This window comes from Anolis carolinensis, unplaced genomic scaffold (genome assembly GCF_035594765.1).
Source record: "Anolis carolinensis isolate JA03-04 unplaced genomic scaffold, rAnoCar3.1.pri scaffold_7, whole genome shotgun sequence".
NCBI classification, from domain to species: Eukaryota; Metazoa; Chordata; class Lepidosauria; order Squamata; family Dactyloidae; genus Anolis; species Anolis carolinensis.
The window spans coordinates 7,006,989-7,031,280 of NW_026943818.1; the positions used below are offsets into that span (position 1 = coordinate 7,006,989).

Here is a 24,292-nt window from a genome sequence, read left to right on the forward strand (position 1 = left end):
GGGCAGCGGACAAAACAACAAAACTACAGGCCCCCCAACCTCGAAATTTGACAACACAACCCATCATTCACGGCTCTAGGTTGATACAACAAAAAGAAAAGAAAAATAAAGTCCTAATTACAGGGAGAGGAATAATACTTTTTATCCAATTGCTGCCAGTTTGAAGGCTAAGCTCCACCCACTTGGTCTCCTAGCAACCTACTCAGCCCAGGGGACAGGTACAGTTAGGCCTCACTTAGGCCTCTTCCACAGATTATCAGATTTTAACTGGATTATATGGCAGTGTAGACTCAAGGCTCTTCCACACAGCTATATAACCCATTTAGAATCTTATATTATCTGCTTTAAGCTGGATTATCTTGACTCCACACTGCCATATAATCCACTTCAGTGTGCATACTAAACATAAAAACAACCATACAACAGACATTCAATACCACCACTACCTCAACAATTTCTCACCAACACCACCAGACAACGCCACAGCAACGCGTGGCCGGGCACAGCTAGTTATTATTATTATTATTATTTGAAACACTTGGCACACAGAGACCCCATGACTTGCAAAAAATACTGGAGGTCTTTAGGGGAAATTAACCTTGATTTGGGGGAGTTGTAGTTCTCCTACATCCAGAGCACACTGTGAACCCAAACACCGATGGATCTGGAACAAAATTGGCATGCATACCCGATATGCCGACATTTGAATACTGGTGGGTTTTGAGGGGAATTGGCCTGGGCATTCACCCACAACCTTATGCATTTGGACAATTAAGAAACTGATTTTTTTTTAAAAAATAACCCAAAATAGTAATAAATATTTCACTTAGCTCTTCCCATGGTTGATGCAACCAAAAAGCCCTACTTACACAGTGCGGTGGTGAGCCCCTCCGGCTGGTCATAATGCACGATGGCGACACACAAGGTGTTGAGGGCCACCACGCAGAGGACCATCCAGTAGAAACCCTGGGCCTTCACCATGCGCCGGATGAAGAACCGAAACATCTTCTCTTTCCTGCGGAAGTAGGAGGAGCTCTCGTTTTTGCCGCTCTTCAGGCTGGCCCGGGCAAACGGAGACCCTAGAAGCAAGCGAAGGATGAAAGGTCGAGTCACTACATATAAATAAAACCAAAGCTGGGTTGTGGCGCAGGCTGGTTAGCAGCCAGCTGCAATAAATCACTCCGACCAAGAGGTCATGAGTTCGAGGCCAGCCCATGTCGGGGTGAGCACTCAACAATTAAAAATAAAATATAGCCCCTGCTCGTTGCTGACCTAAGCAACCCGAAAGATAGTTGCATCTATCAAGTAGGAAATATAGGTACCACTTATATGTGGGGAGGCTAATTTATGACACTATAAAAATCATCCAGCCGCCGTTGGAATGAGGAAGTTGCCATTGTAGTGGATGATGAAGCAGCTGCTCCCCCTGTGGCCAGAATCAAGCATAACCTCAGAAAGCTGGAGAAGGTTTAAATTGCCTCTGTGTCTGTCTCTGTCTCTGTTCTATGTTTATATGGCATTGAATGTTTGCCTTATATGTGTACAATGTGATCCACCCTGAGTCCCCTTCGGGGTGAGAAAGAAGGGCGGAATAGAAATACTGTAAATAAAATAAATAAAAATGTCCACCTCAGGGTACATCCTTTTCACAATGAAACAGTGAAGACACCATTCCACCATGTCTCCTGTGTCGATATAATAATATAATAATATATAATACTAATATTACGCTGTACTAACAATATAATATATTGTATATACATTGCAGTCTCACTTATCCAAGTCTCGCTTATCCAAGTTTCTGGATTATCCAAGCCATTTTTGTAGTCAATGTTTTCAATATATTGCGATATTTTGGTGCTAAATTCATAAATACAGTAATTACAACATAACATTAGTGCGTATTGAACTATTTTTTCTCTCAAATTTTTATAGCATGATGTTTTGGTGCTTAATTTGTAAAATCATAACCTAATTTGATGTTTAATAAGCTTTTCCTTAATTCCTCCTTATTATCCAAGATATTCGCTTATCCAAGCTTCTGCCGGCCCATTTAGCTTGGATAAGTGAGACTCTACTGTACATATAATATTGATAATATTATAATGTAATACAATATAATAATGATTATTATGATACACTATTATAATTGTTTATTATCTATATATATAAAAGGGTAATGAAATTTCGGCCTAGGACAAAACAACAAAACTACACATCCCAGAAACACTAAACTTGGCAGCACAACCCCACATCCATGCCTCTACGTTCATACAACAAAAAGAAAAGAAAAATAAAGTCCTAATTAGAGGGAAAGGAATAATTGTTTTTTATCCAATTGCTGCCAGTTAGAACTCTGCCTACTTGGTCTCCTAGCAACCCACTCAGCCCAGGGGACAGGCACAGTTAGGCCTCAGGCCTCTTCCACACTGCCTATAAGATACAGATTATCTGATTTTAACTGGATTATATGGCAGTGTAGACTCAAGGCCCTTCCACACAGCTATATAACCCATTTATAATGGACTTAATGTCAGGGGAAAACCTTTACCCTTGACCTTAACTACTACCAATTCCTCAATATTTTATTTCCCATACCACCAGACTTTGCCACAGCAATGCATGGCCAGGCACAGTTAGTTATTATTATAAAGGTTTCTTGTTGGATCCTGATTGCCGCATGAGTCAAGAATTTGGTTTATTTTGTTGATGAGAGCTTTCCAGAATGAGTCTCTTTTTTTTTTTTGTTCATATGGCAAAATATGAGCCTCAGACTCAATGAATTTAAGGGGAAGCAGAGCTGACAGATGCATCCGTCAAGGCAAGGAAGAAGGCTTTGGATGCCTGGCTTGGAATCCTAACTTTTTCCAGCACTAAAGGGTCCCGAAATGGGGCTGCTCATAGACCCATATGGCAGGCGGGTAAAACTTGATCTTCCCCCATGTTGGGAATCCCTACATCCTTTGAATCCGTCTGGTGCAGATGGCAGAGGGTTTCACTCAAGTTCCAGAATGTACTGGAGTTTTCTAACCACACATGATTTCGCCCCCTCCAAATATATCCACGTAGGAGGGAGTCTAATGGCCTGATTTTCCTATCCTGTCTCCAGGAGAGATTATTGAATCTGGTTTGTTTCAGTGTGAATTGGGATAGAACCAATTACCTTACAAATTAGATGGGGCGGGGTATAAAAATAAAATAATAATAATAATAATAATAATAATAATTATTATTATTATTATTATTATTCTACCAAAAAACCAAACTAACTGGAGGATAGGGATCTTGGAAAGCTCCTTTGAGGTTGGACAACAACCTGGAGCAGATGAACATGAGAGGCCACATCACCGAGTCAAAATGCATCCACATTATAGTATAGGACCGGGTTGTGGTGTAGCTGGTTAGTAGCCAGTTGCAATAAATCACTGCTGACATGAGTTCGTAGCCAGCCCAGGTCAGAGTGAGGTTTGGCTTTTAAAAGTCTAGCTAGCTGCTGACCTAAGCAGCCCGAAAGACAATTGCATCTGTCAAGTAGGAAATTTAGGTACCGCTTTATGGGGGGAGGCTAATTTAACTAACTTACAACACCATAAAACCTTCCAGCAGCATGTGCAAGAATGAGGAAGTACTCCATCAAGGTGTCACAAGTGGATGATGAAGCGGCAGCTCCCCCTGTGGCCGGAATCGAGCATAACTTCACGAAGCCGAAAATGTTAAATTGCCTCTGTGTCTGTCTATATATGTCGTATGTCTAATGGCATTGTGATCCGCCCTGAATCTCCTTTGGGGTGAGAAAGAAGGGCGGAATATAAATATTGTAAATAAATAAGTAAATAAAATTACTGCAGTTTGATACTGCCCTCGAAGCTGAAAGCTGGCAAATGTTAAATTGCCTCTGTGTCTGTCTATATATGTTGTATGTCTAATGGCATTGTGATCCGCCCAGAGTCCCATTTGGGGTGAGAAAGAAGGGCTGAATATAAATATTGTAAATAAATAAGTAAATAAAATTAGTGCAGTTTGATACTCCCCTTGAATTGCAATGACTGAATGCTATAGAATCATGAGTGTTATAGTTTTACAAGGACTTTAGCCATCTCTGCCAAAAGTACCAGTACCTCACCAAACTACAATCTAAGGACAATGGGTTAGAGCATTGTGCCGGCTGAACTCTTTGCCCGAAGACCTGAAGGTCAGCGGTTAGAATCCGCAAGACGGAGTGAGCTCCCCTCTCTCAGCCCTAGCTTCCCATGCAGGGATATGAGACAGTGATTCAGGCCATGAAAACCTTCAACAATACAGATTGGATTCAATGTCTGGCTTACCAACGGAGCAAACATCTGTGAAATGGTCCTCCCCTTCTTCGGCGTGGATGAGGTCATTTTTGCTCTTCTTGATGGTGGCTCTTTTCAGGACTGGATTCAAAAGCAAGGAACAGGAGGAGGAGAAAAGGAAAGATTCCCAAATGTGGCCGTCAGTATGCTTCCACTCGAGCCAAATGGCCTCTCCATCCAAGGCTTGGCTATGCCCAAGCTACAACATGTCAGGAGCAATAAAACTATGTAACAAAATTTGAAAAACATTCTGTTCCTGGTTTGAAAGTGTTATTTCCTGTTTAATTGTGCAGTCCTTACTTTGGAAGTAGTTGTTCTACTCCAGAAACTTTGTTTTTGTGGCTGCCACAAACTAGGGACTTTTTGATGTTTATTTGGGCCGGGCTTTCAAATACCAGCTGCAATAAATCTTACTAATTGAAAGGTTGGTAGTTCAAAGTGTTGGAGTTTTGTACTGAAATTGAAATTTCACTTATGGTTTAAAGCAAACTGTTTGTGTGTGCCTGTAATGTGCAAGTAATGCAGCATTCCAGTAGTGTAAGAGTTAAGTGCATAGAGCAGAGAGTTATTGCTAGAGGGAAACAGTGTGCAGTTTCCGGATACATAACAGGACATTCATCATTGCTCTGGAATGTGGAGTAGACAGATGACATGCTTCCCTCAGCGCCGTGATTATGTCGGGTGTTTAAAGGCTGTGTAAATAGTATATATATTACCTCAATAAAGTTAATAGCCGCTGGTTTCAGCAGACAGCTGAGTAATGTGTTTATTTCCGTAAGACTGAGCAGATCGCCAGATCTTCAGAGGAGAAGGTGGATGTGTCTCAATTTAACCCTTTCGTTGACATAAAGCCCGGGTCAGGGTGAGTGCCCGACCTTCAGCCCAGCTCACTGTCCACCTAGCAGATTGAAAACAGCTTAAGAGGGAAGGTATTTTAATGGCACCATAAAGGAAATACCAGAAAAATGCCAGCAATCAAAAAAAGGAGGAAAACTATAAACAGGGCTCTTCTACATGGTGGATGAAGTGCTAGTTCCCCCCTGTGGCTGGAATTGGGACGCCGAAGATGAGAAATGCTTATATACCTCTATCTGTTTCCTGTCCTGTCTGTGTATAATGGCATTGAATGTTTGCTGTGTATATGCTCTGTGATCCGCCCTGAGTCCCCCTGGTTAGTAGCCATCTGTAATAAATCACTACTAACCGAGAAGTCATGAGTTCGAGCCAGCCCAGGTCGGAGTAAGCTCCTGAGGATTTAATAGTCTAGCTTGCTGTTGACTTATGTACCCTGAAGACAGTTGCATCTGTCAAGTAGGAATTTAGTTACTGCTTTATGCAGGGAGGCTAATTTAACTAATTTGTGAGGTCATAAAATCCTCAGCAGCATGTGGAAGAATGAGGAAGTACTCCATCAAGGACTCGGTGTCACAAGTGGATGATTCTCGATGGCCGGAATCGAGCATATCCTCATGAAGTCAGAAGCTGGAAAATGTTAAATTGCCTCTGTGTCTGTATATGTCATATGTTTAATGGCAATGAGTGTTTGCCATGTATATGTGCATTGTGATCCGCTCTGAGTCTCCTTCGGGGTGAGAAGAAAGGGCGGAATATAAATACCATAAATAAATAAATAACCTTTCCCATGTTTTTATGACAGGACAAACTAGGAAATGACATTGATAACCCAGGAACAAGAATTGTGTTACATAGTGTAATGGGAAATGAAGTCCGAAGCCTTGAGGAAAGGCACCGGTTCCTCATCTCCAACAGGAATAACACCAATTTTCAGGACCAATTGGTTGTAGAGCCAGGAAAAGAAAGGTCTCTGTAATTACACATTTCTATGTATGTACTAAGGGGCGGAAAGCAGGTCCTTCACTTGCTTTTAGTTTAACGCCAAACAAAGCAAGAAATGCCACAAAGCAACATCCGATGCCAGCACTAAGACACTACAAGGTGTGGTGATCACACGTTATGGACTTGGACGAAAGAGCTCAGAAGGAAAATGTGAAGCCTTCACTGAAGTTCTTGTGTGGAGTTCTCCAAAACATCACTCACATCAGCACACAAAGCAGAGTCAAACCATGAAAGTCCACACTGCTGCCTGTTCTGATGGATGCTGAATGGCCTTAGACAAGTTTGGAGTGGACGGAGGCTTTCATTGGCTACTAGTCTTCATAGACAAATATGACCACGGCATAGGAACTATGGACTACCTCTCCAATGTAGTAGTTGGCATCAGGAGCAGTTCAACCGCGAGGCAAACTAGGCAATGTATTGTCAAACTAGGCAGTTGCCTGTGGCACCATCCTGTAGGGGGCGCCGTTGAGGCAACTCCTGCCTCAGCTGCTGCACCTGCAAGTCAACTTTGATGACACTAGCACCACCAATCCATGAAAGAGAGACTTCTAAGCCATCCTATTATCCACAGCCCTGCTCTTGGTCTTTTCTCAGGGTTTGTGGCTTCCCGTTCTGACCTGTTTCTCCTTGCTTAGAGTCTATTTCCCCCAGGAATTTGTCTAGTTTCCCATGTATGGTTGTGAAGAAATCTGATGGGAGGAACATATGGTGCCAGAGAAGAGTTCTGTGCACACTAGAAGAACCCAAAGCAAAGCTGCCTATGGAGAGGGACATATTCCCCATTCCTGGTTTCAGGTTTCCTCTTGGATATAGTCCTTATTAGAAGCACCAGTCTCATCTGTAGGAGCTATCCATGGTGCTGAAGAGTCTTTCTATCTCTCTTGCTTCTCTCTTGCTAGGCCGGGCTGTGGCGCAGCTGGTTAGTAGTCAACTGCAATAAATCACTGGGATTGAAGCCCAGGTTGGATTGAGCTCCTGACTGCTAATAGTCTAACTCGCTGCCCACCTAAGCAGCTTGAATAAAAAGTTGCATCCATTGAGTAGAAAATTCTAGGTACCATTTTATGCAGGGAGGCTAATTTAACTAATTTACGACTCCGTACAAACTGTCAGCAGCATGCGGAAAGGAATGAGGAACTACTACCATCAAGGACTCGGTGTCACAAGTGGAAGATGAAGCGGCAGCCCCCCCCTGTGGCCAGAATTGACCTACCTCATGAAGCCGGAAGCTGAAAAATGTTAACATTGCCTCTGTGTCTTGTCTATATATGTTGTATGTCTAATGACATTGAATGTTTGCCATTTACAAGAGTTATCCAGAAAGTAGATTACGTTTTGGAATTAAAAATGAACAAAGTATAGGAGAAAACATTTACCATATGCAGTTGAAAGCCACACCTTAATATCACTTCTCAACATAGTCGCCATTCAAATCTAGGTAGTTATCATAGCGATGAATGAGCTTTGCAACTCCTTCCCCACAAAACTCTGCCGCTTGCGTCCTCAACCAGGACGGGTGTGGGGAAGCGACGATGCGCAACTGCAGGAAGGGGTGACCGGCTGGTTGAGGACGCAAGCGGCAGAATTTTGTGGGGAAGGAGTTGCAAAGCTCATTCGTGGCGACGTTGCGCAGCTGCGGAAAGGGGTGACCGGCTGGTTGAGGATGCAAGCGGCAGAGTTTTCTGGGGAAGGAATTGCAAAGCTCATTCATGGCGACGTTGCTCAGCTGCAGGAAGGGGTGAGCGGCTGGTTGAGGACACAAGCGGCAGAGTTTTTTGGGGAAGGAGTTGCCAAACTCATTCATGGCGACGATACACAGCTGCATGAAGGGGTGACCGGCTGGTTGAGGACGCAAGCGGCAGAGTTTTGTGGGGAAGGAGTTGCAAAGCTCATTCATGGTGACGATGCACAGCTGCAGGAAGGGGTGAGTGGCTGGTTGAGGACGCAAGCAGCAGAATTTTATGGGGAAGGAGTTGCCAAGCTCATTCATGGTGATGATGCACAGCTGCGGGAAGGGGTGACTGGCTGGTTGAGGACGCAAGCGGCAGAGTTTTGTAGTGAAGGAGTTGCCAAGCTCATTCATGGCGACGTTGCGCAGCTGCGGGAAGGGTGACCGGCTGGTTGAGGACGCAAGTGGCAGAATTTTGTGGGGAAGGAGTTGCAAAGCTCATTCATCACTGTGATAAGTGCCTAGATTTGAATGGCAACTATGTTGAGAAGTGGTATTTGGGTGTGGCTTTCAACCGCATATGGTAAATGTTTTCTCCTATACTTTGTTCATTTTTAATTCCAAAATGCAAACTACTTTCTGGATAACTCTCGTATGTGCATTATAATGTGTCTTGAGTCCCCTTCGGGGTGAGAAGGGCGGAATATAAATACTGTAAATAAATAAATATTTGCTTGGTGTCTGCTTGCGGTTATTGTGATGCCTACTTTCTTCAGACTTTTATGGGTCATGCTTTGTCAGGACTGGGGACAACCTGGCCTTTCTGTCTCTCCTCGGAGACAACGGTTACATCAATACACACACAATCTCTGCCTGAATGTCCAACCAGCCACGGTGATGGCCCTATGGAGCTTTGGGGGTGAAAGCTACACGCCATGCCCTCTCCAACCCTGACAAGTTGCCGTCCACTCACTGTTACAGCTGCCGCCGCTGCTAATCTCCAGCGTTGCCGTGCCTCGCAGAATTGGGCCTTCAGAAGTGGCCCTCCCTGACCGTGATCAGGAGGAAAATAACAACAACGACAGAGGAAAGAGAGAGAGAGGGTGGAAGGAGGAGGAGACACGAGAGGGTGAAAGACGGAAGAGGGAAGAGTCTTTTAACCGCACTTTCGCCAACTGCAAGATCGTACGAGCTTGACGTCAACAGGAGCAGATGAACAGGACCCTCTCCCTCTTTGGTGGACCCGAACGTGGCAGGAGGAACATGCAACTCTCATTACCTAAGGAATTGATTTTCTAGGAAATGGTGAAAGTAGGATTTGCCTGTCTGGGATGGATTGGGATCACCACACCCTGTTCTGTCTTTTTGCTTACAAGAAAGTGCCTCCTACCCCCCAAAAAACCGTTCTTCCACCCCTCTCTGCTCCTCAAGATGTCTTGAATCAACAGTGAGTATATTCCTACACCCAACCCAACAAAACATTGGTACAAAATGTGGCAACTTGACCTCCCAAACGTTCAAGCGTTTATTTATTTACCGTATTTATATCCCGCCTTTTTCTACCCCTGGGGTGAATAGAGGCGGCTTACGAACAGCATTACGTAGTGCCGAAAACGTAAACATGAAATAAGATTAAATTAAAATTGAACATACTTAAAAAAACATAGTTAGGATACAATCCAACGTTGAGACACGTCATCCAAAAGCAAGGACTAAGGCCGTCCCATAATCAATTGCATGATTTCCAGTAAATATGTTGCACTGTACTATTTCTCAAAGGCCTGCTCTCAAAGCCAAGTTTCCGAAGGCCAGGAAGGAGGGGGCTGATCTAACATCACTTGGGAAGGAGTTCCACAACCGAGGGGCCACCACTGAGAAGGCCCTGTCTTGTCCCCACCAATTGCACTTGCGAAAGAGGTGCGACTGAGAGCAGGGCCTCCCCAGATGAACTTAGACTCCAAGGTGGTTCATAAAGGGAGATATGTTCGGACCTACAGCACATGTCAACACCGTCTTGTAGAACTAACTATGGTCCCACAGTACATGTCAACATCGTCTTGTAGAACTAACTATGGTCCCACAGTACATGTCAACACCGTCTTGTAGAACTAACTATGGTCCCACAGTACATGTCAACATCGTCTTGTAGAACTAACTATGGTCCCACAGTACATGTCAACACCGTATTGTAGAACTAACTATGGTCCCATAGTACATGTCAACATCGTCTTGTAGAACTAACTATGGTCCCACAGTACATGTCAACACCGTCTTGTAGAACTAACTATGGTCCCACAGTACATGTCAACATCGTCTTGTAGAACTAACTATGGTCCCATAGTACATGTCAACATCGTCTTGTAGAACTAACTATGGTCCCACAATACATGTCAACATCGTCTTGTAGAACTAACTATGATCCCACAGCACATGTCAACATTGTCTTGTAGAACTAATTATGGTCCCACAGTACATGACAACATCGTCTTGTAGAACTAACTATGGTCCCACAGTACATGTCAACACCGTCTTGTAGAACTAACTATGGTCCCACAGTACATGTCAACATCGTCTTGTAGAACTAACTATGATCCCACAGCACATGTCAACATTGTCTTGTAGAACTAATTATGGTCCCACAGTACATGACAACATCGTCTTGTAGAACTAACTATGGTCCCACAGTACATGTCAACACCGTCTTGTAGAACTAACTATGGTCCCACAGTACATGTCAACATCGTCTTGTAGAACTAACTATGGTCCCACAGTACATGTCAACATCGTTTTGTAGAACTAACTATGGTCCCACAGTACATGTCAACATCATCTTGTAGAACTAACTATGATCCCACAGCACATGTCAACATTGTCTTGTAGAACTAATTATGGTCCCACAGTACATGACAACATTGTCTTGTAGAACTAATTATGGTCCCACAGTACATGTCAACATCGTCTTGTAGAACTAACTATGATCCCACAGCACATGTCAACATTGACTTGTAGAACTAAGTATGGTCCCACAGTACATGACAACATTGTCTTGTAGAACTAATTATGGTCCTACAGCACATGTCAACACCGTCTTGTAGAACTAATTATGGTCCCACAGTACATGTAAACATCGTCTTGTGGAACTAACTATGGTCCTACAGCTCATGTCAACACCGTCTTGTAGAACTAACTATGGTCCTACAGCACATGTCAACACTGTCTTGTAGAACTAACTATGGTCCTACAGCACATGTCAACACCGTCTTGTAGAACTAACTATGGTCCTACAGCACATGTCAACACCGTCTTGTAGAACTAACTATGGTCCTACAGCACATGTCAACACCGTCTTGTAGAACTAACTATGGTCCTACAGCACATGTCAACACCGTCTTGTAGAACTAACTATGGTCCTACAGCACATGTCAACACCGTCTTGTAGAACTAACTATGGTCCCACAGTACATGTCAACATCGTCTTGTAGAACTAACTATGATCCCACAGCACATGTCAACATCGTCTTGTAGAACTAACTATGGTCCCACAGTACATGTCAACACCGTCTTGTAGAACTAACTATGGTCCCACAGTACATGTCAACATCGTCTTGTAGAACTAACTATGGTCCCACAGTACATGTCAACATCGTCTTGTAGAACTAACTATGATCCCACAGCACATGTCAACATTGTCTTGTAGAACTAATTATGGTCCCACAGTACATGTCAACATCGTCTTGTAGAACTAACTGTGATCCCACAGCACATGTCAACATTGTCTTGTAGAAGTAATTATGGTCCCACAGTACATGTCAACACCGTCTTGTAGAACTAACTATGGTCCCACAGTACATGTCAACATCGTCTTGTAGAACTAACTATGGTCCCACAGTACATGTCAACACCGTCTTGTAGAACTAACTATGGTCCCACAGTACATGTCAACATTGTCTTGTAGAACTAACTATGGTCCCACAGTACATGTCAACATCGTCTTGTAGAACTAACTATGGTCCCACAATACATGTCAACATCGTCTTGTAGAACTAACTATGGTCCCACAGTACATGTCAACACCGTCTTGTAGAACTAACTATGGTCCCACAGTACATGTCAACATCGTCTTGTAGAACAAACTATGGTCCCACAGTACATGTCAACACCGTCTTGTAGAACTAACTATGGTCCCACAGTACATGTCAACATCGTCTTGTAGAACTAACTATGGTCCCAAAGTACATGTCAACATCGTCTTGTAGAACTAACTATGATCCCACAGCACATGTCAACATTGTCTTGTAGAACTAATTATGGTCCCACAGTACATGACAACATCGTCTTGTAGAACTAACTATGGTCCCACAGTACATGTCAACATCGTCTTGTAGAACTAACTATGGTCCCACAGTACATGTCAACACCGTATTGTAGAACTAACTATGGTCCCACAGTACATGTCAACATCGTCTTGTAGAACTAACTATGGTCCCACAGTACATGTCAACACCGTCTTGTAGAACTAACTATGGTCCCACAGTACATGTCAACATCGTCTTGTAGAACTAACTATGGTCCCACAGTACATGTCAACATCATCTTGTAGAACTAACTATGATCCCACAGCACATGTCAACATTGACTTGTAGAACTAATTATGGTCCCACAGTACATGACAACATTGTCTTGTAGAACTAATTATGGTCCCACAGTACATGTAAACATCGTCTTGTGGAACTAACTATGGTCCTACAGCTCATGTCAACACCGTCTTGTAGAACTAACTATGGTCCTACAGCACATGTCAACACTGTCTTGTAGAACTAACTATGGTCCTACAGCACATGTCAACACTGTCTTGTAGAACTAACTATGGTCCTACAGCACATGTCAACACCGTCTTGTAGAACTAACTATGGTCCTACAGCACATGTCAACACCGTCTTGTAGAACTAACTGTGGTCCTACAGCACATGTCAACACCGTCTTGTAGAACTAATTATGGTCCTACAGCACATGTCAACACCGCCTTGTAGAACTAACTATGGTCCTACAGCACATGTGAACACCATCTTGTAGAACTAATTATGGTCCCACAGTACATGTAAACATCGTCTTGTAGAACTAACTATGGTCCCACAGCACATGTCAACACCATCTTGTAGAACTAACTATGGTCCTACAGCACATGTCAACACCGTCTTGTAGAACTAACTATGGTCCTACAGCACATGTCAACACCGTCTTGTAGAACTAACTATGGTCCTACAGCACATGTCAACACCGTCTTGTAGAACTAACTATGGTCCTACAGCACATGTCAACACCGTCTTGTAGAACTAACTATGGTCCTACAGTACATGTCAACATCGTCTTGTAGAACTAACTATGGTCCCACAGTACATGTCAACATCGTCTTGTAGAACTAACTATGATCCCACAGCACATGTCAACATTGTCTTGTAGAACTAATTATGGTCCCACAGTACATGTCAACATCGTCTTGTAGAACTAACTGTGATCCCACAGCACATGTCAACATTGTCTTGTAGAAGTAATTATGGTCCCACAGTACATGTCAACACCGTCTTGTAGAACTAACTATGGTCCCACAGTACATGTCAACATCGTCTTGTAGAACTAACTATGGTCCCACAGTACATGTCAACACCGTCTTGTAGAACTAACTATGGTCCCACAGTACATGTCAACATTGTCTTGTAGAACTAACTATGGTCCCACAGTACATGTCAACATCGTCTTGTAGAACTAACTATGGTCCCACAATACATGTCAACATCGTCTTGTAGAACTAACTATGGTCCCACAGTACATGTCAACACCGTCTTGTAGAACTAACTATGGTCCCACAGTACATGTCAACATCGTCTTGTAGAACAAACTATGGTCCCACAGTACATGTCAACACCGTCTTGTAGAACTAACTATGGTCCCACAGTACATGTCAACATCGTCTTGTAGAACTAACTATGGTCCCACAGTACATGTCAACATCGTCTTGTAGAACTAACTATGATCCCACAGCACATGTCAACATTGTCTTGTAGAACTAATTATGGTCCCACAGTACATGACAACATCGTCTTGTAGAACTAACTATGGTCCCACAGTACATGTCAACATTGTCTTGTAGAACTAACTATGGTCCCACAGTACATGTCAACACCGTATTGTAGAACTAACTATGGTCCCACAGTACATGTCAACATCGTCTTGTAGAACTAACTATGGTCCCACAGTACATGTCAACACCGTCTTGTAGAACTAACTATGGTCCCACAGTACATGTCAACATCGTCTTGTAGAACTAACTATGGTCCCACAGTACATGTCAACATCATCTTGTAGAACTAACTATGATCCCACAGCACATGTCAACATTGACTTGTAGAACTAATTATGGTCCCACAGTACATGACAACATTGTCTTGTAGAACTAATTATGGTCCCACAGTACATGTAAACATCGTCTTGTGGAACTAACTATGGTCCTACAGCTCATGTCAACACCGTCTTGTAGAACTAACTATGGTCCTACAGCACATGTCAACACTGTCTTGTAGAACTAACTATGGTCCTACAGCACATGTCAACACTGTCTTGTAGAACTAACTATGGTCCTACAGCACATGTCAACACCGTCTTGTAGAACTAACTATGGTCCTACAGCACATGTCAACACCGTCTTGTAGAACTAACTGTGGTCCTACAGCACATGTCAACACCGTCTTGTAGAACTAATTATGGTCCTACAGCACATGTCAACACCGCCTTGTAGAACTAACTATGGTCCTACAGCACATGTGAACACCATCTTGTAGAACTAATTATGGTCCCACAGTACATGTAAACATCGTCTTGTAGAACTAACTATGGTCCCACAGCACATGTCAACACCGTCTTGTAGAACTAACTATGGTCCTACAGCACATGTCAACACCGTCTTGTAGAACTAACTATGGTCCTACAGCACATGTCAACACCGTCTTGTAGAACTAACTATGGTCCTACAGCACATGTCAACACCGTCTTGTAGAACTAACTATGGTCCTACAGCACATGTCAACACCGTCTTGTAGAACTAACTATGGTCCTACAGCACATGTCAACATCGTCTTGTACAACTAACTATGGTCCTACAGCACATGTCAATACCATCTTGTAGAACTAACTATGGTCCTACAGCACATGTCAACACCGTCTTGTAGAACTAACTATGGTCTTACAGCACATGTCAACACCGTCTTGTAGAACTTACTATGGTCCTACAGCACATGTCAACACCGTCTTGTAGAACTAACTATGGTCCTACAGCACATGTCAACACCGTCTTGTAGAACTAACTATGGTCCTACAGCACATGTCAACACCGTCTTGTAGAACTAACTATGGTCCTACAGCACATGTCAACACCGTCTTGTAGAACTAACTATGGTCCTACAGCACATGTCAACACCGTCTTGTAGAACTAACTATGGTCCTACAGCACATGTCAACATCGTCTTGTAGAACTAACTATGGTCCTACAGCACATGTCAACATCGTCTTGTAGAACTAACTATGGTCCTACAGCACATGTCAACATCGTCTTGTAGAACTAACTATGATCCCACAGCACATGTCAACATCGTCTTGTAGAACTAACTATGATCCCACAGCACATGTCAACATCGTCTTGTAGAACTAACTATGATCCCACAGTACATGTCAACATCGTCTTGTAGAACTAACTATGATCCCACAGTACATGTCAACACCGTCTTGTAGAACTAACTATGATCCCACAGTACATGTCAACATCGTCTTGTAGAACTAACTATGTTCCCACAGTACATGTCAACACCGTCTTGTAGAACTAACTATGGTCCCACAGTACATGTCAACACCGTCTTGTAGAACTAACTATGATCCCACAGTACATGTCAACATCGTCTTGTAGAACTAACTATGGTCCCACAGAACATGTCAACATCGTCTTGTAGAACTATGGTCCCACAGCACATGTCAACATCATCTTGTAGAACTAATTATGGTCCCACAGTACATGTCAACATCGTCTTGTAGAACTAATTATGGTCCTACAGCTCATGTCAACACTGTCTTGTGCCAGTGTCCACCCAAACCTTCATGTTTTAGGGACTTTCTGCAGGGAACATCATGTAGGAAAAACAGTCACAGGGAGAAACAACCATCTTACTCATTCTAGAAATAGAGACCCAACCCTCTCCTTTGGACCAACCACCACGGAGATGCAAACTCACATGAAAAGGGAAATATGGATGAAATTAACCTACCATCCAAGGGGGACTTCTCTTCGGCGTTCTTGTCTTCTTCTGCTAACATCACTTCCTCTGCAAACACAGAAAAAGAAACGGCATTCATAGTGTTGTCGAAGGCTTTCATGGCCCGAATCACTGGGTTTCTGTGAGTTTTCCGGGCTGTATGACCATGTTTCAGAAGCATACTTCTGACATTTTGCCCACATCAGAGCAACCCAGCATTCATAGTCTTTGGATAAAAGCATATGTTGACCCAGAAAATAGTCAATCTGTAGGTGAACACACCATAAAATACTCAAATTGGGCAAGGACCATGGTCAGATAGCAATTGAGCATATGCCTCTTGGATGCAGAAAGTCCTAGATTAAGATGCAAGTTGATTGCATTGGGACTCTACTTGAAAACCCTGCAAAGCTGAGAATATACAAATCACTCGACTCAACACAACACAGATTCAACAGGCTGAAATCCAGTTGTGTGGTGTAAATATCAATTTACAGAGACACACTGCACCAGCACTAAATGTTCTCCATCAAGAACGGAAACACTGTGCAACACAAATCAATGATGGGTGCTGTTGTGCAAGGCCAGCACATGATGCACAACCCCAGCGCACAGTCATAAAAACAAAGTGCAACATTGTTGTATGCACAACGGTCTGCAGGATACATGTGTTGCCTTGGAATAAATTTTGTTTTTGGTATGTGAAGTGCGACTTTAGTATGCTTGTGTCACTAACAGAAAGCAACCACGAAACAGGGTTGTTGTGAGTTTTCTGGGCTCTCTGGCCATGTTCCAGAAGCATTCTCTCCTGATGTTTAGCCCACATCTATGGCAGGCATCCTCAGAGGTTAGAAGCATTCTCTCCTGATGTTTAGCCCACATCTACGGCAGGCATCCTCAGAGGTTAGAAGCATTCTCTCCTGACGTTTCACCCAAATCTACGGCAGGCATCCTCAGAGGTTAGAAGCATTCTCTCCTGATGTTTAGCCCACATCTATGGCAGGCATCCTCAGAGGTTAGAAATATTCTCTCCTGACGTTTCACCCAAATCTACGGCAGGCATCCTCAGAGGTTAGAAGCATTCTCTCCTGACGTTTTACCCACATCTATGGCAAGCATCCTCAGAGGTTACCTCACAACCTCAGTATTTGTTTGTTGATGGAGGCATTGAATGTTTGCCATTCTATGTTGGAATCCGCCTTGAGTCCCCTTGGGGAGATAGGGCATATTATTATTATTATTATTATTATTATTATTATTATTATTATTATTATTATTATTATTATTATGCTGGCCACACGACTAGGACATGTCTACGGACAATGCAGGTTTCTTGGCTTGGAAATGGAGATGACCATTTCCCCCAGAGTCAAAGATGAGCAACGCCTCCAGAGTCGGAAATGAAAGGAGAAGCCTTTGCCTTTGTCAGTGTATTTGCGTTTCATTGTATGCCATTTGCAACAAGGCATTGACTGTTTATCTGTGTATGTTTATGTATGCTGTAATCTGCACTGAGTCGGCCACATGACCAGGAGTTGTCTACGGACAATGCAGGTTCCTCAGCTTGGAAATGGAGATAAGCACCTCCCTCAGAGTCAAAGATGAACACCGCCTCCAGAGCCGGAGATGAAAGGAGAAGCCTTTGCCTTTGCCTGTGTATTTGTGTCTCATTGTAACAAGGCATTAAATGTTTGCCTGTGTTTGTTTATAGATATAGGCTTGGAAATTGTTATGACCATTTCCCCCAGAGCCAGAGATGAGCACCACCTCCAGAGCCGGAAATGAAAGGAGAAGCCTTTTCCTTTGTCTGTGTATTTGTGTTTTATTGTATGTCATTTGCAGCAAGTCATTGACTGTTTGTCTGTATATGGTTATGTATGCTGTAATCCGCTCTGAGTCCCCTTGGGGACAAGGGCAGAATATAAATAAAGTGTTGTTGTTGTTGTTGTTGTTGTTATACTCTCCCAGCTTCAAAGGAAGGCAAAGGCCAACCCTTCTCAGAACAAATCTTGTCCCTTAAAAACCCATAACAATTTGGCCTTAGCATCACCAAATGTTGCAAACAATCTAGAGTCGCAACAGCTCTTGAAGTTGCCCGCTTCTCCATTGAGCAAAAGACAGATTTGGAGAAGCACTTGTGCTAATTTTTATTTGGAAAGAAATGGTCTGGGAATAAAGGAGGAAGGGTTAGCAATTGACGCTCCATGAGCCCGGCAATTAGATTTAGGGTGAAGCCAGCAATTAGATGTTAGAGTGGGAGGCTAAACAAGCCTCTCTGTGATTCAAGAGCATCCAGGCTTTGATTGTCTCAGCAGAACCGGAGCATTAAAAAAAAAGGCTAGGAAATTTACCCAGTGTTGTCCAGCTCACATCGACAATCTCTCTTGAAGTGAAACTTCAAGGGGTTGTCCCTACGACAGTCCTGGTTTCATGGCATACTGCATGCCAGAAAGACCCCAAAATAATATACCGTATATACTCAAGTATAAGCCGACCCGAACATAAGCAGAGACACATAAAACTTGGGAAAACTTATTGATTTGAGTATAAGTCGAGGGTGGGAAATGCAGCAGCTACTGATAAATTTCAAAAATAAAAATAGATACTAATAAAATTACATTAGGGTTGTTGTGTGGCCATGTTCCAGAAGTAGTAAGTAAGTAAGTAAGTAAGTAAGTAAGTAATAGTTTATTTGTATACCGCCCACTCTCCCAAAAGGGACTCAGGGCAGTTTCCAATATAAAATCAGCATAAAACATTGTACAATAAAACACTGAAAACAATATAAAACTCTATAAGAACTAAAAACAAGAACAAAACATAGCAATTGACTAAAACAATCACATAAACAGAAGGAATATAATCACTCAAAGAAGCATTCTCTCCTGACGTTTTGCCCACATCTATGTCAGTCATCCGCAGAGGCTGTGAGGTATGTGCCATAGATGTGGGTGAAATGTCAGAAGAGAATACTTCCGGAACATGGCCATACAGCCCGGAAAACACGCAACAATCCTGTGATTCCGGCCATGAAAGCCTTCGACAACACAAAACTACATTAATTGAGGCATTGGTAGGTAAAATGTTTTTGAATATTTACATAAAACTGCAATTTAAGATGAGACTGTGCAACTCTGATTCAATCATTATTCTAACCTACTTCGGTGTAAATGTGCTTGCGTATCCTTCCAATAATAATAAGAGTAGAATAATAAATGTAATAATAATAGAGAAAAATAATAAATGTAATAACGACAATAATAAATAGAGTAAAATAATAAATGTAATACAGTAGAGTCTCACTTATCCAAGCTAAACGGGCCGGCAGAATCTTGGATAAGCGAATATCTTGGATAATAAGGAGGGATTAAGGAAAAGCCTATTAAACATCAAATTAAGTTATGAATTTACAAATTAAGCATCAAAACATCATGTTAGACAACAAATTTGACAGAAAAGTAGTTTAATGCGCAGTAATGTTATGTTGTAATTACTGTATTTATGAATTTAACACCAAAATATCACGATATATTGAAAACATTGACTACAAAAATGCCTTGGATAATCCAGAACCTTGGATAAGCGAGTCTTGGATAAGTGAGACTCTACTGTAATAATAAATAGAGTAAAATAATAAATGCAATAATGATAATAAATAGAGAAAAATAATAAATGTAATAACAATAAATATATAGAGAAAAATAATAAATGTAATAACAATAATAATAAATAAAATAATAAATGCTCCCGTTATAAGTTGCCATTCAGGGAATCTTTAAGGGAGAGTCCCAGTGCCGAAAAGAGGACTTAGAATTTATTTATTTCTTATTTTCAGATCCGATGAAACAGAAACCATCTCCTCTCACCTGCCTTAAAGATCCACTCCAAGTAGCCATTGAGTTCCCTTTCAATCTGCTGCTGTCGCCGGAGTTTTAAGAAGGCGCGCCGGTTTTCCACTCGCTCTCGTTCTTTGGCAAACTCACTGCAGAAAAGAGACAAAATGACCATCACAATGTAATTCTCAGCCCAGTTTAGAAACCTGAGAAAAGCCATGCCAGGACGGGCAGAAGGAGTGATAACATTTACTTCTGAGGAGTCATCGTCACTAACAAGCCATCTTCGCTCTTGGAAACATATGAAAATGTTAAAGAATAGGAAAACCCAGCAAGTAAATAATCTTAAACCCTCCCCACACCCATTTCACACCAATAGTTCAACTACCAGCATTTGTTTCTGAGATAGTGTGCATTTTTGAACAATAACACAATAATAATGATGATGATGATGATGATGATGATGATGATGATGATGATGATGATGATGATGATGATGATGATGTAAGCTCAATGGAAGGAGCCTCCGGTGGCCTACGGGATAAAAGCCTCATGACTTGAAGGTTGGGTTGCTGACCTGAAGGTTGCCAGGTTCAAATCCCACCCGGGGAGAGCGTGGATGAGCTCCCTCTATCAGCTCCAGCTCTATGTGGGGACATGAGAGAAGCCTCCCACAAGGATGGTAAAACATCAAAAACATCCGGGCGTCCCCTGGGCAACGTCCTTGCAGACGGCCAATTCTCTCACTCCAGAAGCAACTCCGGTTGCTCCTGACACGGAAAAAAAAGCTCTATGGAGGCAACACCACCAAGGCCATAAACACCTGGGCCATACCTGTCATAAGATATACTGCTGGCATCATAAACTGGACACAGGCGGAACTGGACAATTTGGACAGAAAAACAAGAAAACTCATGACCATTCATCATTCACTGCACCCTCGCAGTGATGTTGACCGGCTGTATCTGCCTAGAAGATCAGGGGGCAGAGGACTCTTACAAGTCAAACAAGCAGTCAAAGAAGAAGAACATGCCCTGGAAGAATATGGAAAGCAAAGTGAAGAACCTGCTTGGATTGAAGTCAAAAATCAGAAACTCCTCAAAGACCAGCAGACAAAAAATCAGTACAAGAAAACCGCACTACAAACTAGAGCTGACAGCTGGCACAACAAAACATTGCATGGAAAGTTCCTTGACAAAATTGAAGGAAAAGCTGATAAGGAGAAGACCTGGCTCTGGCTCACGAATGGGACCCTGAAGAAGGAGACAGAAGGCCTGATCCTTGCAGCCCAGGAGCAAGACATCAGAACAAAGGCAATTCAGGCCAAGATCGAAAAATCAGCCGATGACCCAAAATGCAGACTGTGCAAGGAAACCAACAAAACCATTGATCATATCCTCAGCTGCTGTAAGAAAATCGCACAGACAGACTACAAACAGAGGCACAACCATGTGGCCCAAATGATTCATTGGAACTTATGCCTCAAGTACCACCTGCCAGCAGCAAAGAACTGGTGGGATCACAAACCTGCAAAAGTATTGGAAAATGAGCACGCAAAGATACTGTGGGACTTCCGAATCCAGACTGACAAAGTTCTGGAACACAACACACCAGACATCACAGTTGTGGAGAAGAAAAAGGTTTGGATCATTGATGTCGCCATCCCAGGTGACAGTCTCATTGACGAAAAACAACAGGAAAAACTCAGCCGCTCTCAGGACCTCAAGATTGAACTTCAAAGACTCTGGCAGAAACCAATGCAGGTGGTCCCGGTGGTGATGGGCACACTGGGTGCCGTGCTAAAAGATCCCAGCCGGCATTTGGAAACAATAGACATTGACAAAATCACGATCTGCCAACTGCAAAAGGCCACCCTATTGGGATCTGCGCGCATCATCCGAAAATACATCACACAGTCCTAGACTCTTGGGAAGTGTTCGACTTGGGATTTTGTGATACGAAATCCAGCATATCTATCTTATTTGCTGTGTCATGATAAAATAATAATAATAATTTATTTATATTCCACCTTTCTCATCAAAGGGACTCAAAGTGGATTACAGTATATATAAAGCAGACAAAGGCAAAGATTCAATGTCTTATTTACAATCACATACAATGAGACACACATACACGGACAAAGGCAAAGGCTTCTCCTTTCATCTCCGGCTTTGTAGGCAATGCTCATCTCTAGCTCTGGGGAGGTGCTCTTCGGGTTAGATTGGGACTTGCAAAATCCAGATTCAATATAATAATAATAATAATAATAATAATAATAATAATAATAATAATAATAATAATAATACTATTATTATTAATACCAGCATATCTATCTTGTTTGCTGTGCCATACAACGTCGTTGTGTTGATAATACTATTTATATTCCGCCCTTGTCCCCAAAGGGTCTCAGATCGGATTACAGTATATAAACAAACACAGGCAAACATTCAATGCCTTGTTACAATGAGACACACAAACAAAGGCAAAGGCTTCTCCTTTCATTTAGGCTTTGGAGGCAGTGGGCATCTCTGTCTCTGGGGAGATGCTCTTCTCCATTTTCAAGCCGAGGAGCCTGCGTTGTTACCTCCTAGTCGTGTGGCCGGCATGATTGCTTGGAACGACCTTTTTGCCTTTTCCCGCCAAAGCAGTACCTATTGATCTACTCACATTTGCATGTTTGTGAACTGCTAGGTTGGCAGGAGCTGGGGCTAACAGTGGAACCGAAACCAAAAAGTAAGCTTTGAGTTGGCCAAGAGCCTAAAGCTCAGTGTGTTTTATACACCGAACACATGAAGCCAGGAGCAAAACTCATGCAGAACTAACTGGAAAGGAACTCTATATAAGTCTTCAGGCATGGCCCATAAACTTAATGGTGAGATTTTATTGGTGAGTTGTTTATTTTGAGTGGAGTTTTTAATCATGGTGTTAACGCCTTTGAGTGTAAATACTAGAAATACAAAGTGTGAATATAATATGGAATACTGTGTCCAATTTTGGGCACCACAGTTGAAGGGAGATGTTGACAAGCTGGAAAGCGTCCAGAGGAGGGCGACTAAAATGATTAAGGGTCTGGAGAACAAGCCCTATGAGGAGCGGCTTAAAGAGCTGGGCATGTTTAGCCTGCAGAAGAGAAGGCTGAGAGGAGACATGATCACCATGTACAAATATGTGAGGGGAAGTCATAGGGAGGAGGGAGCAAGCTTATTTTCTGCTGCCCTGCAGACTAGGACACGGAACAATGGCTTCAAACTACAGGAAAGGAGATTCCACCTGAACATCAGGAAGAACTTCCTCACTGTGAGAAGGGCTGTTCGACAGTGGAACTCTCTCCCCGGGGCCGTGGTGGAGGCTCCTTCCTTGGAGGCTTTTAAGCAGAGGCTGGATGGCCATCTGTCGGGGGTGCTTTGAATGTGATTTCCTGCTTCTTAGCAGGGGGTTGGACTGGATGGCCCATGTGGTCTCTTCCAACTCTACTATTCTATGATTCTATGATTCTATGAATTTACCAGCTATCATGATAAGCTCCTGCACTTCCAACATTTACGACTATGCAATTATTTCCGGTTGTTCCGGTGATCGGAGAGGCTCCAGGGTCAGTGCGGCAATGAATCCACTCCCCGATTTAGACTGAAATTTAAAGAATCAATTCGAGAGGAGTAGCTCTTTGGCGGTTAATGCCCAGAACCTTGGACAGTGCCTTTAAAACTCCAGAACGCATTCATTGCCCCACCGACACCTGAGCCACCATCCTCTGCAGTTTCAGATTAAAAGTAATTGACCTGGAAGGCCTGGGAGGAATAACTGGTTGCAAATCCGAGCCCTAAAGAAGGGGGGTTTAATTAGTCTGATTCACTCCAGCATAAATCCACCAGGAATGAAGTTTGCCCAGGGGAACCAGAAACGAAGCTGTCAGCAGTCGGAGATCAGACCATCATTAAGCAGCAGTGAAAGCAAATCACACTTTCGCTGGCTTTCCTCGATTTCACAAAGCCTGCACTGAGCCCTACAGTATGTGTGTATGTATGTATACGTGTGTGTGTGTGTGTGTGTGTGTGTGTGTGTGTGTGTGTGTGTATATATATATATATATATATATATATATATATATATATATATATACACATACATACAGTATTTATATTCCACCCTCCTCACCCCAAAGGGGACTCAGGGTGGATTACAATGCACATATACATGGCAAATGTTCAATACCATTAGATATACAGAATATAAATACTGTAAATAAATAGAGAAGGCTGCTGACTCCTACATCAGTGGTCCAATCAATCTACGAGGATT

At 42.7% G+C, this 24,292-nt stretch overlaps 1 protein-coding gene across 10 annotated transcripts in view; it reads right to left on the bottom strand.

The window, feature by feature from the left end:
* cacna1b (calcium voltage-gated channel subunit alpha1 B) overlaps positions 1 to 24,292 on the bottom strand; it is a 250,165-nt gene that overhangs the window by 109,153 nt on the left and 116,720 nt on the right. For 8 of the 10 annotated variants that reach the window (XM_062960070.1, XM_062960065.1, XM_062960071.1 and 5 more), the window contains exons 8-12: positions 20,027 to 20,142; positions 16,173 to 16,229; positions 8,837 to 8,911; positions 4,326 to 4,415; positions 870 to 1,079 (exon numbers count right to left, since the gene is read on the bottom strand). In XM_062960070.1, the coding sequence (XP_062816140.1) occupies positions 870 to 1,079; positions 4,326 to 4,415; positions 8,837 to 8,911; positions 16,173 to 16,229; positions 20,027 to 20,142 (548 nt within the window). The remainder of the gene's footprint in view (positions 1 to 869; positions 1,080 to 4,325; positions 4,416 to 8,836; positions 8,912 to 16,172; positions 16,230 to 20,026; positions 20,143 to 24,292) is intronic. The other 2 variants (XM_062960067.1, XM_062960066.1) reach the window with 1 other exon arrangement.